The sequence below is a fragment of the Eptatretus burgeri genome, chromosome 2 (assembly GCF_056783735.1).
Source record: "Eptatretus burgeri isolate ZD-2024b chromosome 2, Ebu_testis_v1, whole genome shotgun sequence".
Lineage (NCBI taxonomy): Eukaryota > Metazoa > Chordata > Myxini > Myxiniformes > Myxinidae > Eptatretus > Eptatretus burgeri.
Genome location: NC_140962.1, coordinates 27,705,248 through 27,718,724, shown reverse-complemented (window position 1 = coordinate 27,718,724; position 13,477 = coordinate 27,705,248). Strand labels below are relative to the sequence as shown.

The following is a 13,477-nucleotide window of genomic DNA, read 5'->3' as shown; positions in this document are numbered from 1 at the left end:
CGAGGTGCGATCGCCCGGTCTACCCTCCGTGTGGGTACTTAGGTAGGTCGAATTTGGCGAGCAACCCTATCCCACGCGGGGGGCCGATTGGCACGATCGTGGTGAGGCCGAAAGGCCCACCCGTGACTAGTTCCCGGCGTTAGTCCGAGAGGGTCACGACGGGATTGTCCGTCCGGTGGGCGACGTGCCGCAATCCGAGTTACGTGGCCGTCCGCACGCCGGCGGGCGCGAATCCGCAACACTGGTGTCAGGTCCTGCGATATAAACTCATCGCCCTCCTCGCGGCACTGGTATCGGAGAGCGGGAAAACGGGCTCTCCTGTCTCTAGCTAAATTCACGGGAATCGGTCCAGGGGTGAGAGAAGCGACCCCGATTCCCTCCAAATTACGAGCGATATAAATTAACCCTTTACGAGAAATAAGATGGCGTCTCAAGGCGAGCGGGAGCCGGGGGTATTAGAAATGGATGTAGAATGTGTAGAATCCACGCCCCAGGATGAAATCCCCGTGCAGGAAATGTTGGTTGTGCAGGAACACGAACTCGCCCAACTGAACCCAGAGCCCGAAATAGGTGAGGCGGCGGCCGCGGTGTATGACACCTCCCCTCCCCCTCTCCGCCAAAACCCCCCGATCCTTGCCGAATCGGCTCACCCAAGTGCGCCCGACATGGCCCGGCTATGCGCCATGCTGGCAGGAATCAGTGGGGACATGCTCGAAATGAAAACGAATATGGAAACAAACGCACTCAAAATGAAGGAAGAAATGAAAGAGCTGCGGGGTGAGATGCAGAAAATAGGCCGAAGCCTGCAGGCGGGCATGGAGGCGACGACAGTGGAGCTCAAAATGGCGACGCCACGTGTGGGAGCGAACGAGCTGGGAGGGAGTGCAACGGCTGTCGGGCCCGCGGTGGAGGCAGGTAAGGAGAAAATAATTCGGGAGACAAGAGACGAGGTGAAAGTAATTGGGAGGGAGAGAAAAGAACAATTAAGACGGAAAGCAAGGATGAGGTACGCGGAGATTGTGAAAGAGCAAGGAGTGAAAAACAGGGAAGGACGGGAGCGACTTAAGGAGAAAGCAAGGTTGACCTACATAAAGATAAGGGAAAGACGCCAGAAAGAAGCAGAGACTAATAGACACGAGGGGACAACAGAAACGAATAAATGTACAGAGACACGGGAGATGGGAACGATAGAGGAGAGACTGCATGATAATGACGGGGTTAGAGACGCACACACACACACACAGAGGTAGTGGAGGACGATGAGGTTGAGCTCGCGGAGCGTGTAGGGACCCGGTGCGAGCAGCGGGATAGCCTCCTCCAGGAAAGAGAGGAGGGAGTATGCCCCCTTGAGGCGAGTCACGACCAGGTGAGTTCGGTCGTGCTTTGCGAGTTCGAGGGGAGGAGTGCTGTGGACGGGTGCACGCCGAGCTTGGGGGGTATAGAGGCCCCGGAGACCCTTGTGGGGACACGAATCCCCAGTGTGGTTGTCCCGGTGTGTGTGGTGTCGAGGTGTGTGTTCACGAGTGTGGCGAAATGCGTGCTGCAACGCACGCATAGCGCGGGTGCAAGGGCGTGTGTGAGAGCGACCGGGTGGGTGACAAAGACCCCGTGTGTGGAAGCGACCCCGTGTGTGAGTGGTGTGGTGGCGACAGTGCCGGAGTACGTGCTTCCCAGCACGCCGTGTGTAAAAGGGGCACCGCAAGTGGAAGAGGCCGTGTGTGTGAGTGAAATGGCCAGTATGAGTGAGGCACCGCGGGCGAGTGCCCCCGCGTGTGTGAGTGGTATGGTTTGTGTGAGGGAAATGGCACGAGTGAGTGGAAGGCCGCGAGTGAGTGGAGCCACGTGTGTGAGGGAGGTGGTATGCGTGAGAGAGACAGCGTGTGCAAGGTCGCTGTATGTGAGGGAGATGTCGGTCGGCATGTGTGAACATGCAGCCGCGTCTCCCGGTGTGAGTTTAATGGTGAGGTGTGTTAGCGTCGTGACACGCGGGAGTGCGTGTGTGGAATGGAGACGGAGACTGCGACAGAGGAAAGAAAGCCGGGTAGCGGCTGTAGCTGTTTCGGGGACCGTGCCGGGTTCACCCAGCAGCGAGCACGAGGTCCGTGCTGTGCAACGCACGAGGCCCCCACGTGCTCGCTTGCGAGAGTGAAGTCCCGGTCCGGAAACGCACGCGGTGGATTTGCCGATCCCGCGGACGGACAACGTTAAGGCAGGATTACGGATTTGGACCAGACAGGTTCTCCACGCGATCGTGTGTGTTAAGCTCCAACGGGCAAAGCACATGTGTTCGCGTGGGGAACCCCTCGAGACGTGGGGCTTGTGTTTTTTTATGCGCACGGTGACGTCATGGCTGCACGCGGGGTTGGAATCTGGCAGGAGGAGTATCCCTGCCGGATGGTACCGTCCAAGGAGGGACGAGGTACACGTGCAGCTGCATGACGTCACGGGCAGGTGCAAAGTGCGCGAGCTGTGAGTTGCCGCGCTGGTGCTGCGCATGTGAAAAAAAAAAAGCAAGCCTCACTTTCGGGTGCACAGGATTCCCGGGCAAGGGGTGGAAGACCCCCTTACCTGGGCACAGGATGGAAACTAGTTAGGGGGAAGGGTTAGCTTAGTTAGACCGACTTCATGGGGCAGGGGTAAGTCCTCATGGAGTCCGTGGAATGGATGAGTTAGAGGGATTGTAGCGAGATTTAGGTTGGGAAATTGATTAATGGGATTATTTGAAGACAGCGACAGACTTGTGGATGTGTAGAGGGGACGTAGTTTAGCTACGTAGTGTTAAAAGGAACGTGCTGTAGTTTAAGGGACGACGTGGGAGCACGAGTTAGTTAGGGGATGCAGATAGAAGGATGGCAGAGTTCAGCGGTGAGTGTGTTGAAGAGTTGGTGAGTGAAGTGGAAGCATGTGCTTGGTGAGTGAGTGAGGCCAGCGGGTCTGTGTGAGTGGAGCGAATGGGGAATGCATGGTGCGATGAGTGATTGGGGGGAGGAGTGACTCCCGCACAAGGGACCCCGGGGTCAGTGTAGAGTGAGTTAGGGGGTTAGTCAAATTTACAAAATGGAGGTCGTTTTGTTGTTGGTGGGAGTGTAGGCTCGAAACCCGTTTGGAGGGGTGCAGGAGCCCTGTTGACGGGCTGGGAGCGTGGCTGTGAAAGGTGAGTATGGCTGAGTGGGTACCCCGGGCACCAGGCCAGTCGGCCGTGGTAGGCCAAGGGCCCATGGGGGGCCGGGATAGCGTAGTGGGCACGGGTGCGCCTGCTTGGTGCGCGGGCCCGGGGCGCCATTAGCCGCGTGGGCAGTGTTGTGGGCACGGGTGACCCTCGGAAAGGGGCCTGGGAAGCCAGCCTGCCACGTGTGCGTTTCAGGGGAGGTGCCATGGGGGGCACTCCCCGGTGTTTAGGGAGCTGGTAGGCTCGGAGGCAGTGTAGTGCCCGAGGGTGCCATAGCGGGAGAATCGGCAGAGGGTCGTGCCTGCCAAAGGGAGCCACGTGTCCCAGCCATGAGACCGTGTGAGGGCACGGAGAGAAAATTGGGGGGCGAGGCCCGAAATTGTGAGGACACCAACACAGGCGACGGGAATCTGGGTTGTTAGAACCAATAGTTTAAGCGAGAGGCGCTTGTTGGAAGCCCCGGGATAGTTTAACAGGTTAATGGTTAGGGTAGATTAGGAAGTGTACCTCTCCGCACCATCCATCCCCTTGCTCTCGTTGTGGGCCGCTGGACCCACTTTGGGTTAGATCGCTGAAGTCTGGGGAGGCCATTCTGAGGCTTCGTTGGGCCTCGACAAAGGACGCTAGCTCTCCCTTATTCCCCTCCGGGAAGGGAACGTAGGGGTTGGGAGTAGGCTAGGTGACAGGATAGGTTAGCCGAACAAGGACAGTACAGGGGGTTAGGGGACGATTTATAGTGGGGAAGTAAAAATAAAAAAATAAGTTGGGGCTAAATTGGGGTTTGACAAATTAAGGGAGTGGGTAGACAGTGACAGGCAAAGGCGATAGGTTGGGAGGGAGACCGTAGAGTAGGTCCGAGCCCGCCTCCCGAGTGGCCAGCACCACCGCACTCCCTCCACCAACCTTCACTGAACGGCGAAGGCTGGCCAGCTTCATCGGCAGCTGTTGTTTTGCTGCAAGGCCTGTGCCGGCTGGATCGGCTGCAGCTGCTGTGCTGCAAGGCCTGTGCCGGCTGGATCGTCTGCAGCTGTTTTCTGCAAGGCCTGTGCCGGCCAGTTCATCTGCCGGCTGTGTTTGCCTGCAGCGGTCTTGTTCTGCAAGCTGTGTTTGCCTGATCACCTTTACCATGCCATGCCCACTGCCCCTGTTCACCAGCCCCGTTCAATTTTTGCTTTGCCCCCCCCCCCTGTTCATTTCCATGTGCATCAGGATGAAAGCAACAGTTTGCAAGCTGCGAGAACTGCCCTGTGGCAGCTACAACACGGGCCTGCAGTGGCGGCCCGTGCACCGTGTTTGCGTCCATCCATTCATCCATCCATTCGTTGTGTTCATTGCGTGTGCCACTTGAGCTGGCACGGAGACTGCGTTTGTGCAGCCCATGCACCGTTGTGGTTCACTGCGTTCAGTTAAAAAGGGAAGGCCTTGGACTGCGAGTGAGCAGCCGGCCACGTTCCCTGTCACCTGCATTGTTTGAGCCAGAGACTGCATGCGAGCAGCCTGGCTCCCTGCTAACTGCTTTCTTTTTGCAGAGTTCATTGATCCTGGGCCATGGTTTAGTGTAAAATTTGTAAGTTAAGGTTAAGATGTACTGTACATATGAGTGCGCCCCCGGCATGTCTGCCTTAGCGCCGGCAATTTTATTTAAGTCGTCCGTGTGAGTGTGTTTGTTTAGGTAGTTACTCAGCCCTCAGGTTATTTATTTTGGGGACACGAATACCATGAATGTCACACTCAGGGATCCGTAGGTAAAATGTACTAGGGGAAACCTACACATGATGGCACACGAAAATTTGACGACTCGGGACGAGTCTGTAAAAAGGGGAGGCGGTAGTGTTGTGGTTGACAAAATTCGCAAACCACCATTCAGGTCCCTTAGGTGAGATATCTCTGTAAGTATATGTGTAGTTAGGCCCAAACCCGTTGTTTAGAGGGAATAAATGTCATTCATTCGGGCTGCGACCCTTCTAGATAGCCGTTTTTCTTTTACTATCTTTATTTTGGACCAGCCGCCATTACTACCATTACTACTACCACCAACCACGTCTCAACAGCCATCACACAACAACCACCAACCGCAACGCCGCTTCACAAAAACAACAACAACGCCAACAGCCACGACCTTTACCGTCACAACCCGCCCTCGCAACCATCGCATCACCGCCATTCCCGCGCCGCTTGTGGGCACCGATTCTGGACTCGTGCAGGGCGCGCACCGAGCAGTGGGTGCAGAAACACCAGCCTTTCCGAAGAAATCGGATCAAAAACTATTCACGCCCACTTCTGTTCCGTCCTATCAGCGAGCATGGGGCGAATTGGCCCCGCCTCCAGGTGCGTCGGAGTATAATCGCTATATGCAGATTCGCGGATCAAAAAGCATTCACGCCCACTTTTCCTCTGTCCAATGGGGAGCCAGCCAGAGGTAAAGGGTCGAAGGTGAAGGAGCGAAGCCACGGGGGCTATAAAGGGCCGCGTTCGCTCGCCAAAAAGGCAGTTGAGTTGGGAAGAGTCGGAGTTGAGTTGGGAAGAGTGGAGTTGGAAAAAGTCAGTCAAGGAGAGTGGAGAAGAGAAGAGTCGGAGAAAGCAGTTGGACGGAGCTGTGGAGAGTGGGAGAGTTGGAGAGGTGGCGGCGGCGAAGGCAGTCGAGAGGGCGCTCGTGTCAGAGTCGGGGAGCTGCGGAGAGGGGAGGCCGATAACGCGACCGAGGTCGCGGTGGAGACGCTCGTCGCGGGACCCGAGCCAGCGAGATATCCTCATCCCCCCCGAGCATCAACAACCCCCTCCTGTTTCCCCCCGCGCTGAGATAGTGCGAGAAGGGGGCCCCGTTCCCACCCCATTGCCAGACACTGTCCGCGAGGCCCGCGGAGTCGGGGCGCCACCGCCATTTTGCGGTTCATCACCAGACGGGTAGGCTCGACGTGGTCTCGGCCCCAGGCCCGCCTGCCCCCTCATAGTGGAGGGTGGTCCCTTTTTCTTTTGCTTTGAGTATATGTGTTGTCGGCGCCGTCTGTGAAGTAAAACTGTATAAGTGTTGCCGTGTGCTCGGTAGTCGGTAGTAGATCTGCATTGTGTTTCACTTTTACATTTGCTTTTTGTGCATTATTGTGGTGTTTCTTCTTTTACATTTGGTTTTGGTGTATAATTGTATATGTGTGCTATCCGTGTGCCATCGCGAAATAAATGTGCTTTATGTTGAACTGCTTTTCCCGTTTCGCTTCGTCTTTTCTCTAGTTGAATCTCCATCTTACTTCACGTAAAGGGTTGGTCGTGGGCTAAAACGCCCGATAATTAATCGAACCGTCGGGGTTGACGATAACACCGCTCGGTTATCCCGATAGTACGGAACGGGTCGCTTAAAGTGGCCCGTGTCCGAAGTTGACCTGCGGCGAGGTGCGATCGCCCGGTCTACCCTCCGTGTGGGTACTTAGGTAGGTCGAATTTGGCGAGCAACCCTATCCCACACGGGGGCCGATTGGCACGATCGTGGTGAGGCCGAAAGGCCCACCCGTGACTAGTTCCCGGCGTTAGTCCGAGAGGGTCACGACGGGATTGTCCATCCGGTGGGCGACGTGCCGCAATCCGAGTTACGTGGCCGTCCGCACGCCGGCGGGCGCGAATCCGCAACAATATATATACATATATATATATATATATATATATATATATATATATATATATATATATATATATATATATATATATATATATATATATACATATATATATATATATATATATATATATATATATATATATACATATATATATATATATACATATACATACATATACATACATATAGATATATACATATACATATATACATATACATATATATACAGTATATACATATTCATATATATTTACATATATATATAAAAACATATATATATATAAAAACATATATATATATATATATATATATATATATATATATATATATATATATATATATATATATACATATACATAGATATATATTGTTGAAGATTTCCCGCCCGTCGGCGTGCGAACGACCGCGTCTAACCAATAGCAGTCGCTTCGCCCATCGAACGGACAATCCAGTCGCGGCTTTCCGGATCAATGCCGGAAACCAGCCACGGGTGTGTTTTTAAGCACACCACAACCTTGTCCGCACTCTACCCGCGCGCTACAGGGTCTGATCGCCAAATCTTCGATTTACCTCATTATTCGCGTGGGTAGGTTACCGAGAGATTGTACCTCAACGGGACCGCTTGGAAACAAGCCGCTTCAGCAGCTCGCTTCCTTTTGGGATGACCGAGCGGGGTATTAGCGCGCAGTCCCGTTGGACCCGATCACTTTACCGGCTATTTAAAAAGCAACTATATTCCGAGTGCAAGATGGGGCAGTTCAATGAGGGAATGGACGCAACGAACAGGTTTACATTCACACAAGGACATTTATTATAATAAAGCACGTATGCAATTAGACAAGGCAAAACACGTATGCAATTATACAAGCAACAAAAGCACGACAAAAGAACTACAACCGTCTACTTATTATGTACAGTCACTTGCACTTAACAGCAGTTCCTACTTATGAGACAGGCCCACGGACACACGTACGCGCGCGCACACACACACACACACACACCCAAGAAATGGTGGCAGAGGCCTTTAATAATGGGCTCCAGCTTGGAGGACAGGTGAGCTGAAACCCAGAGCCTATCTCGAACCTCTCCACCTCGTGTGGTCCTCAAGTTGTTCGGACCCGGGCTCCAGCGAGCGCGAGCTGGATCCAAATCGCCGTGAGCTGCGATCCTTCCTGAGCTCCCGCGAATCCTCCCGCACTTCTCAACACGTGCTGGTGAGACGAGGCGCCGATCCTTCCCGTCGTTGCGCCGCTTCCCCGAGGAACCAAATCCACGAAGAGATTGATGAGTCGCACCAAGCCGGGAACCAAAATGGAGAACATAGAGCTCCACGAACCAAGAAGAAGAAGCCACCACTCGCAGCTCGAGCCGAGCGACTGGCTTAACTTCCTTCCAAACAGGGCAGCTTGAAGCAAAAAGCTCTCCTGAGCCAAGCAGAAGCCGAGGCTCACGGAACCATCAAAGCAAAAAGCCTCCAAAAAGCCTCCTCCCGAGCAAGCCTCAGCCGAAGCAAAAAGATTCCGAAGGCCTCAACCGGAACCCAAGCCAAACAGGACTCGAAGGTCTGCTGAACGGCTACTCTCCACTCCCTTCTCCAACTCTGCCCCCGAACAAAAGAAAAGATCCCCTCTTATCCTTCTCTCGCCCTTCCCCCGCTCCCGGCGTGACTCATGCCCTCGTGCTCCATCCCTCCGCTCAACCACGGATGGGAGGGAGTTATTGACATCATGAATTATGGGACGGCAGGGTGGTTCTTCTTCTTCACAGAATATGGGGAGGGATGTCTCCATTGTTCGTTCCCTAACTATTAAATCGATCCGCAGCGCATATAATCGATTTCTGAACATTTAAACAATGGAAGGTGAGCTATCTTGGGAACAAGCACTTATCGACATAGCTGACTAAAGGAACCTGTATGTTGTTTGCAATCAAATTCCGAAATTCGTAACAATATATATATATATATATATATATATATATATATATATATATATATATATATATATATATATATATATATATATATATACACATACATACATACATACATACCATCGTTTCAAAGCGACCATAACATTAAACTATTTTGAGGACCCTCTGCCAGATCCTTGCAGCCAAAGCCGCGTTACTGTACAGGTTAGGGTCCCCAAACCGGGTGAATGTCGCACCCAAAGGCATCACATGCCTTGATCTAATTAGGCCAAGCAAACTTGAATGCCATGTGATGTGCTCATCTTCCTGTGTGGTTCACGATCAACCAACCTTTAATGGGACTTATGGAAACCACCAAATGAAGCCACCACGACAATCATAATTCACCCGGGCCCAAGTGTATTTAAAAAAAAAAACAATGGCATGGGGAGAAAACAGAAGGAAAGAATTACAAACAATAATAATGCAACAATAGAATGAACCCATTTACCCATTCCCGGCATGTGTGCCCATATAGCAACGAACAAATGGCAGATCTCTTAAATAGTTCATGTCTGCAATTGGGCCCACACTCATGTCATGATAGAGAGATTGAGGGAAATTACAAGACAGAAAGAGTTACTCGGCAAACCCGGCAAAGTTATACAGGATCGCCCTGCTCGAGTTCCTGCACTGGAAAAACGTCCCAAACCTGGGGCAAAAAAAGGGAAGGAAGCGATTCGACAGAGTGGTGCGGTGCTGGCTGGATAGGGAATGGCATATGCTGGATGGGGTATGGCTTTCACTTCACAAGCTCAGAAGCAGGCAGCCTTCCACCATCACTTCCGTCAAGTTCTCCGCCCTGATCCTTGTTGCACCCGCCTTTTATTATCTCGTCCACCGATGTCACTGATGACGATTTGTACCACTACCCTTGCTCTCACCATTGTCTCGTATCCCAGCCGGTGATTGAGGCAAACCCCTCCCCCTGACCTTACACCCGATTTTGCAAGCCGTCCCGGCCTTCAAAAGGATGGCAATCTTTGGCCACCTAAACTTGGCACTCACTGCCTTGCAAGCGATGAAAAGACACATTTAAGACAGATTTCACAATGAAAGAACATAAAACATTGGCTTATGGGGATGAGGATTTTTAGACACGAACACCAGGGCAGGTAGCCGCCATCTATCAATTACATAAACGACACATATCTAATATTGTTACGGATCTGAAACCCATCACACACAACATACAGGGCCTATAGAACAATTATATCGGTAAGTATGTGGTTTTAGTTAGGGTCCCCGTCCCTTGTTTAATGGGTGAATAAATGTTCATGCACTGTGAGTTACTTTGATAGTCAGGGTTTTCTTTTATTTTTACACCACCAACGAGGCCAGCAACACCTTCACCTTAACCTCGCTCCGGCTGACGCCATGGTGGGCGGAGTTCAAGGAGGAGCCTCGCGGCGGCCCTCGACCACTCAGCGTGCTACGAGTGAGGTGGCCGCCGCTCAGCTAATCAGACCCCACGACGGTGAAAGAGGCGGTCCGCATGACGTCACCATGCCCCCGGGTCAATCGACAGACTTGCCACTCGTTTTTGCCAATGACAGGGCGACGAGCGATTCTGTGCGCCAAAACCGTCCAGTGAGGGAGAGCGGGGAGGGCGGAGGCGTCCCCTCCCGCCCCCCCCCGGAGAAGGGTGAATAAGGTTGCGGCACGTTTGGACTGAGAGATCCTCCTCTTCCTCCACAAGAGATCCTCATCCTTCCTCGACAAAAACCGCAAGTCGGTTGCACGCCGTGTCTCTGTCGGTGAACAAGGAGAGAGAAACTGGGGACACGAGTGGAGATCACGTTTGCCTGACACGAGTGGAGATCGCGTTCGCCTGACACGAGCGGTTGTCGCGTTCGTCTCACACGCGAAAGGTCTGAGTCCCGCCACCCCGCCAGCTCAACGTACCCGCACGAGGCGGACAGGTCTGAGGCAGGCTCTGGTTTTCAGCTCGCCTTTCCCTCTGAGCTGGAGGCCTCAATAAAGACTGTGGCCACCAGTTCGTGTGTGTGTGTGTGTGTGTGTGTGTGTGTGTGTGTGTGTGTGTGTGTGTGTGTGTGTGTGTGTGTGTGTGTGTGTTTGTGTGTGTGTGTGTGTGTGTGTGTGTGTGTGTGTGTGTGTGTGTGTGTGTGTGTGTGTGTGTGTGTGTGTGTGGTGCCAGTCTATTAAGTAGAACTGCATAAGTGCTTGTACATAAATTGCTATTCCCTCTATAGTCGGATAACTCTGCCTTCTTGCGTGCTCCCCTGGCCCTTTATATATAAATACATTTGTTAAATGTATCAGTTCATTGCTGTGTTTCTTCCATTGGCTTTGTGTGACGCATGTTGGTGAATTATTGGTGAAGGCTGTTGCCGCTGTAAATGTATGTTTGGACCGACGGAACTTCGGCAACCGTTCGCTCGGGTTGCGCACAGGTCGGGCACGCTAACGGCTCAACTCGTATGAGGGCCGTCGAGGGTGTGAGTACTCGGTAACTCGCCACGTGGAGCTCTAAGTATTTTGAAGATTGGCAAATAACCCTGTACCACGTAGTGGGATTATTGACGAGTCACGGCCCGGGAAGGGACCCGTACCTGTCGGAGTTAACGGAAAGGTACGATCTAAATTCCGGGTGTTCGGTAGAGTCGGCCCTACTGCTCCATCTAGTGGTCGTGCTCACCGCGGACGCCCGGCCCACAACAATATCACATTTAATTACCTTTACGTTTATTCTGAACACTCATTAAGGAAATAACTACACTTTAACCTCAAAATAATATTAAGCATTTATTCACCTCAAAAAGTCATTTCAACAACAAATTTGTGATTGTGCTTCACTAACCTGCAAGCCATTATTGAAACTCATGCATTGCAATGTAGAGCATGAGAGACTGCTGAAAAAAACAGCACAAAACATCACTCAAAACTTCTTGTCTATTGACCCAGATGAATCTCTTTTTCAGCAGATTCCAGTTGAGTGCAATCTCAAATAATGGAATGTGATGAAAGTGCAGAGAGCTATGAAGTGAATCTGAACAATGGATAGAAAGCAAGTTTGGTGCAAGACTCCATTATGGAAATGTCCATCACCATCCTCCATAACTGTTTAATGTGCATCTTCCTAGAGTCCGTTGGCATAATGTTTACATAAAAACCAACCCCTTTTTCATTCTATATTCATATGTCCATTGTCATGAGTTCATGGAACCTCTGAGCAGAACAGACATGGGCTTTAAACAGAATTCAGGATAACCAAGTAAAACTAAAAGTTTTGCTTTGCAGTTGTTTTTGTTGCTATTGTATATCTTGAGAGTATTCTCAACAAACAGCCCACAGCATGGAGACAGCCGATCGATCTCCCAGGAACGGCCCAGAGAACCCACACATCAAAGTTGGTGTACCCCTGTCTTTGTGAAGCTCGGGCCGTGTGTGTGTGTGTGAGAGAGAGAGAGAGAGAGAGAGAGAGAGAGAGAGAGAGAGAGAGAGAGAGAGAGAGAGAGAGAGAGAGAGAGAGAGAGAGAGAGAGAGAGAGAGAGAGAGAGAGACAGAGAGAGAGAGAGAGACAGAGACAGAGACAGAGACAGAGACAGAGACAGAGACAGAGACAGAGACAGAGACAGAGAGAGAGACAGAGGGGAGTATGCCAGTGCATGGGGACCGATCAATGCTCTAACTGTGGCCATGGTGCCCTGACGAATCCAAGCAGCAGAGAAGAGTGGGCATGATTTGACCTCCGACTTGTATTGGGGATGGAAGGGGTATCACCACCATGAAGAGGCATCCCTGATAGTTGCTCTGCTATGTGGTAGAAGAAATTGCTCGAACATAAATAAGTAAAAAAATATAAAATATCATAGCCCCCATTGTTTTAGTAATTTTGCTGAATGGAGTCAAAGGGCTACCCCATATTTATGCTCAACTAAAATGGCTGCCAGTCTTCCAGGTGGCCATCTTTGATCACATCACAAAATAAAGTGAGGGGCACGTGTATGTCATCTTGTACTGTGCTTGTGCCAAGTTTGAACAAAATTGGACCATGCATGTCGGAGAAATGGTTGGGGACATGTTTAAGTAACAAAATGGCCGCCAGTCGACCATCTTGGATCTGATGTCAAAAAAAAACAAAAACGTGCATATGTACACCATCATGTCTTGTCTTTGTCCCAAGTATTAATAAAATCAGTCCATCCATGGATCAATCCAAAAAAAAAAATGCTCCTGATAACATATTCTAGCCAATGTGAAGATACGGTTGCGGGGACACGCACACACGGACACGAAAATCAAGACCAAATCCATAAGCTCCTGTTTCAGACCAAGTACAATGTGGGCTAAAAGATGGTCTACTAATCAGGTGACATTCAAATCAGCCAGAATGGTCTACGTTGAACCCCATTTAAGAATGGTCCATATTGAAATTCAGCAATTTCCATTTGACAGGCAATTTTTTTTAAGCCCCAAAATACAGGCTTTATGAAGATTAGAAAAAGGCAATTCATGAGTAGTTGGGAATGAAAATCTGTACCTCAAACTGTAACTCACGACACTTGAGCTGCAAGGCCATCTTCTCCTGAGCCAAACTGCTGAACTGGACCCTCAGCTCCCGGTTTTCTTCTTTCACTGGCATATGGATATAAACATAACAGGGTTTTCTCTTTTTTAATTCAGCCACAGGGATAAAGATTAAAACTACCGCGTGAGAAAGTAAATTTCCATTGCATAAATGGATGGGACTGATTGAGAAGGTC

At 50.9% G+C, this 13,477-nt stretch overlaps 1 protein-coding gene across 4 annotated transcripts in view; it reads right to left on the bottom strand.

Moving 5' to 3' along the window:
• LOC147031667 (caspase recruitment domain-containing protein 11-like) overlaps positions 1-13,477 on the bottom strand; it is a 224,114-nt gene that overhangs the window by 134,620 nt on the left and 76,017 nt on the right. For all 4 annotated transcript variants that reach the window (XR_015050700.1, XM_085852049.1, XM_085852066.1 and 1 more), the window contains one exon: positions 13,255-13,349. Coding sequence is in view for 3 of the 4 variants with exons in the window: in XM_085852049.1 (XP_085708175.1) it covers positions 13,255-13,349 (95 nt within the window). In the remaining variant the exon portion in view is untranslated. The remainder of the gene's footprint in view (positions 1-13,254; positions 13,350-13,477) is intronic.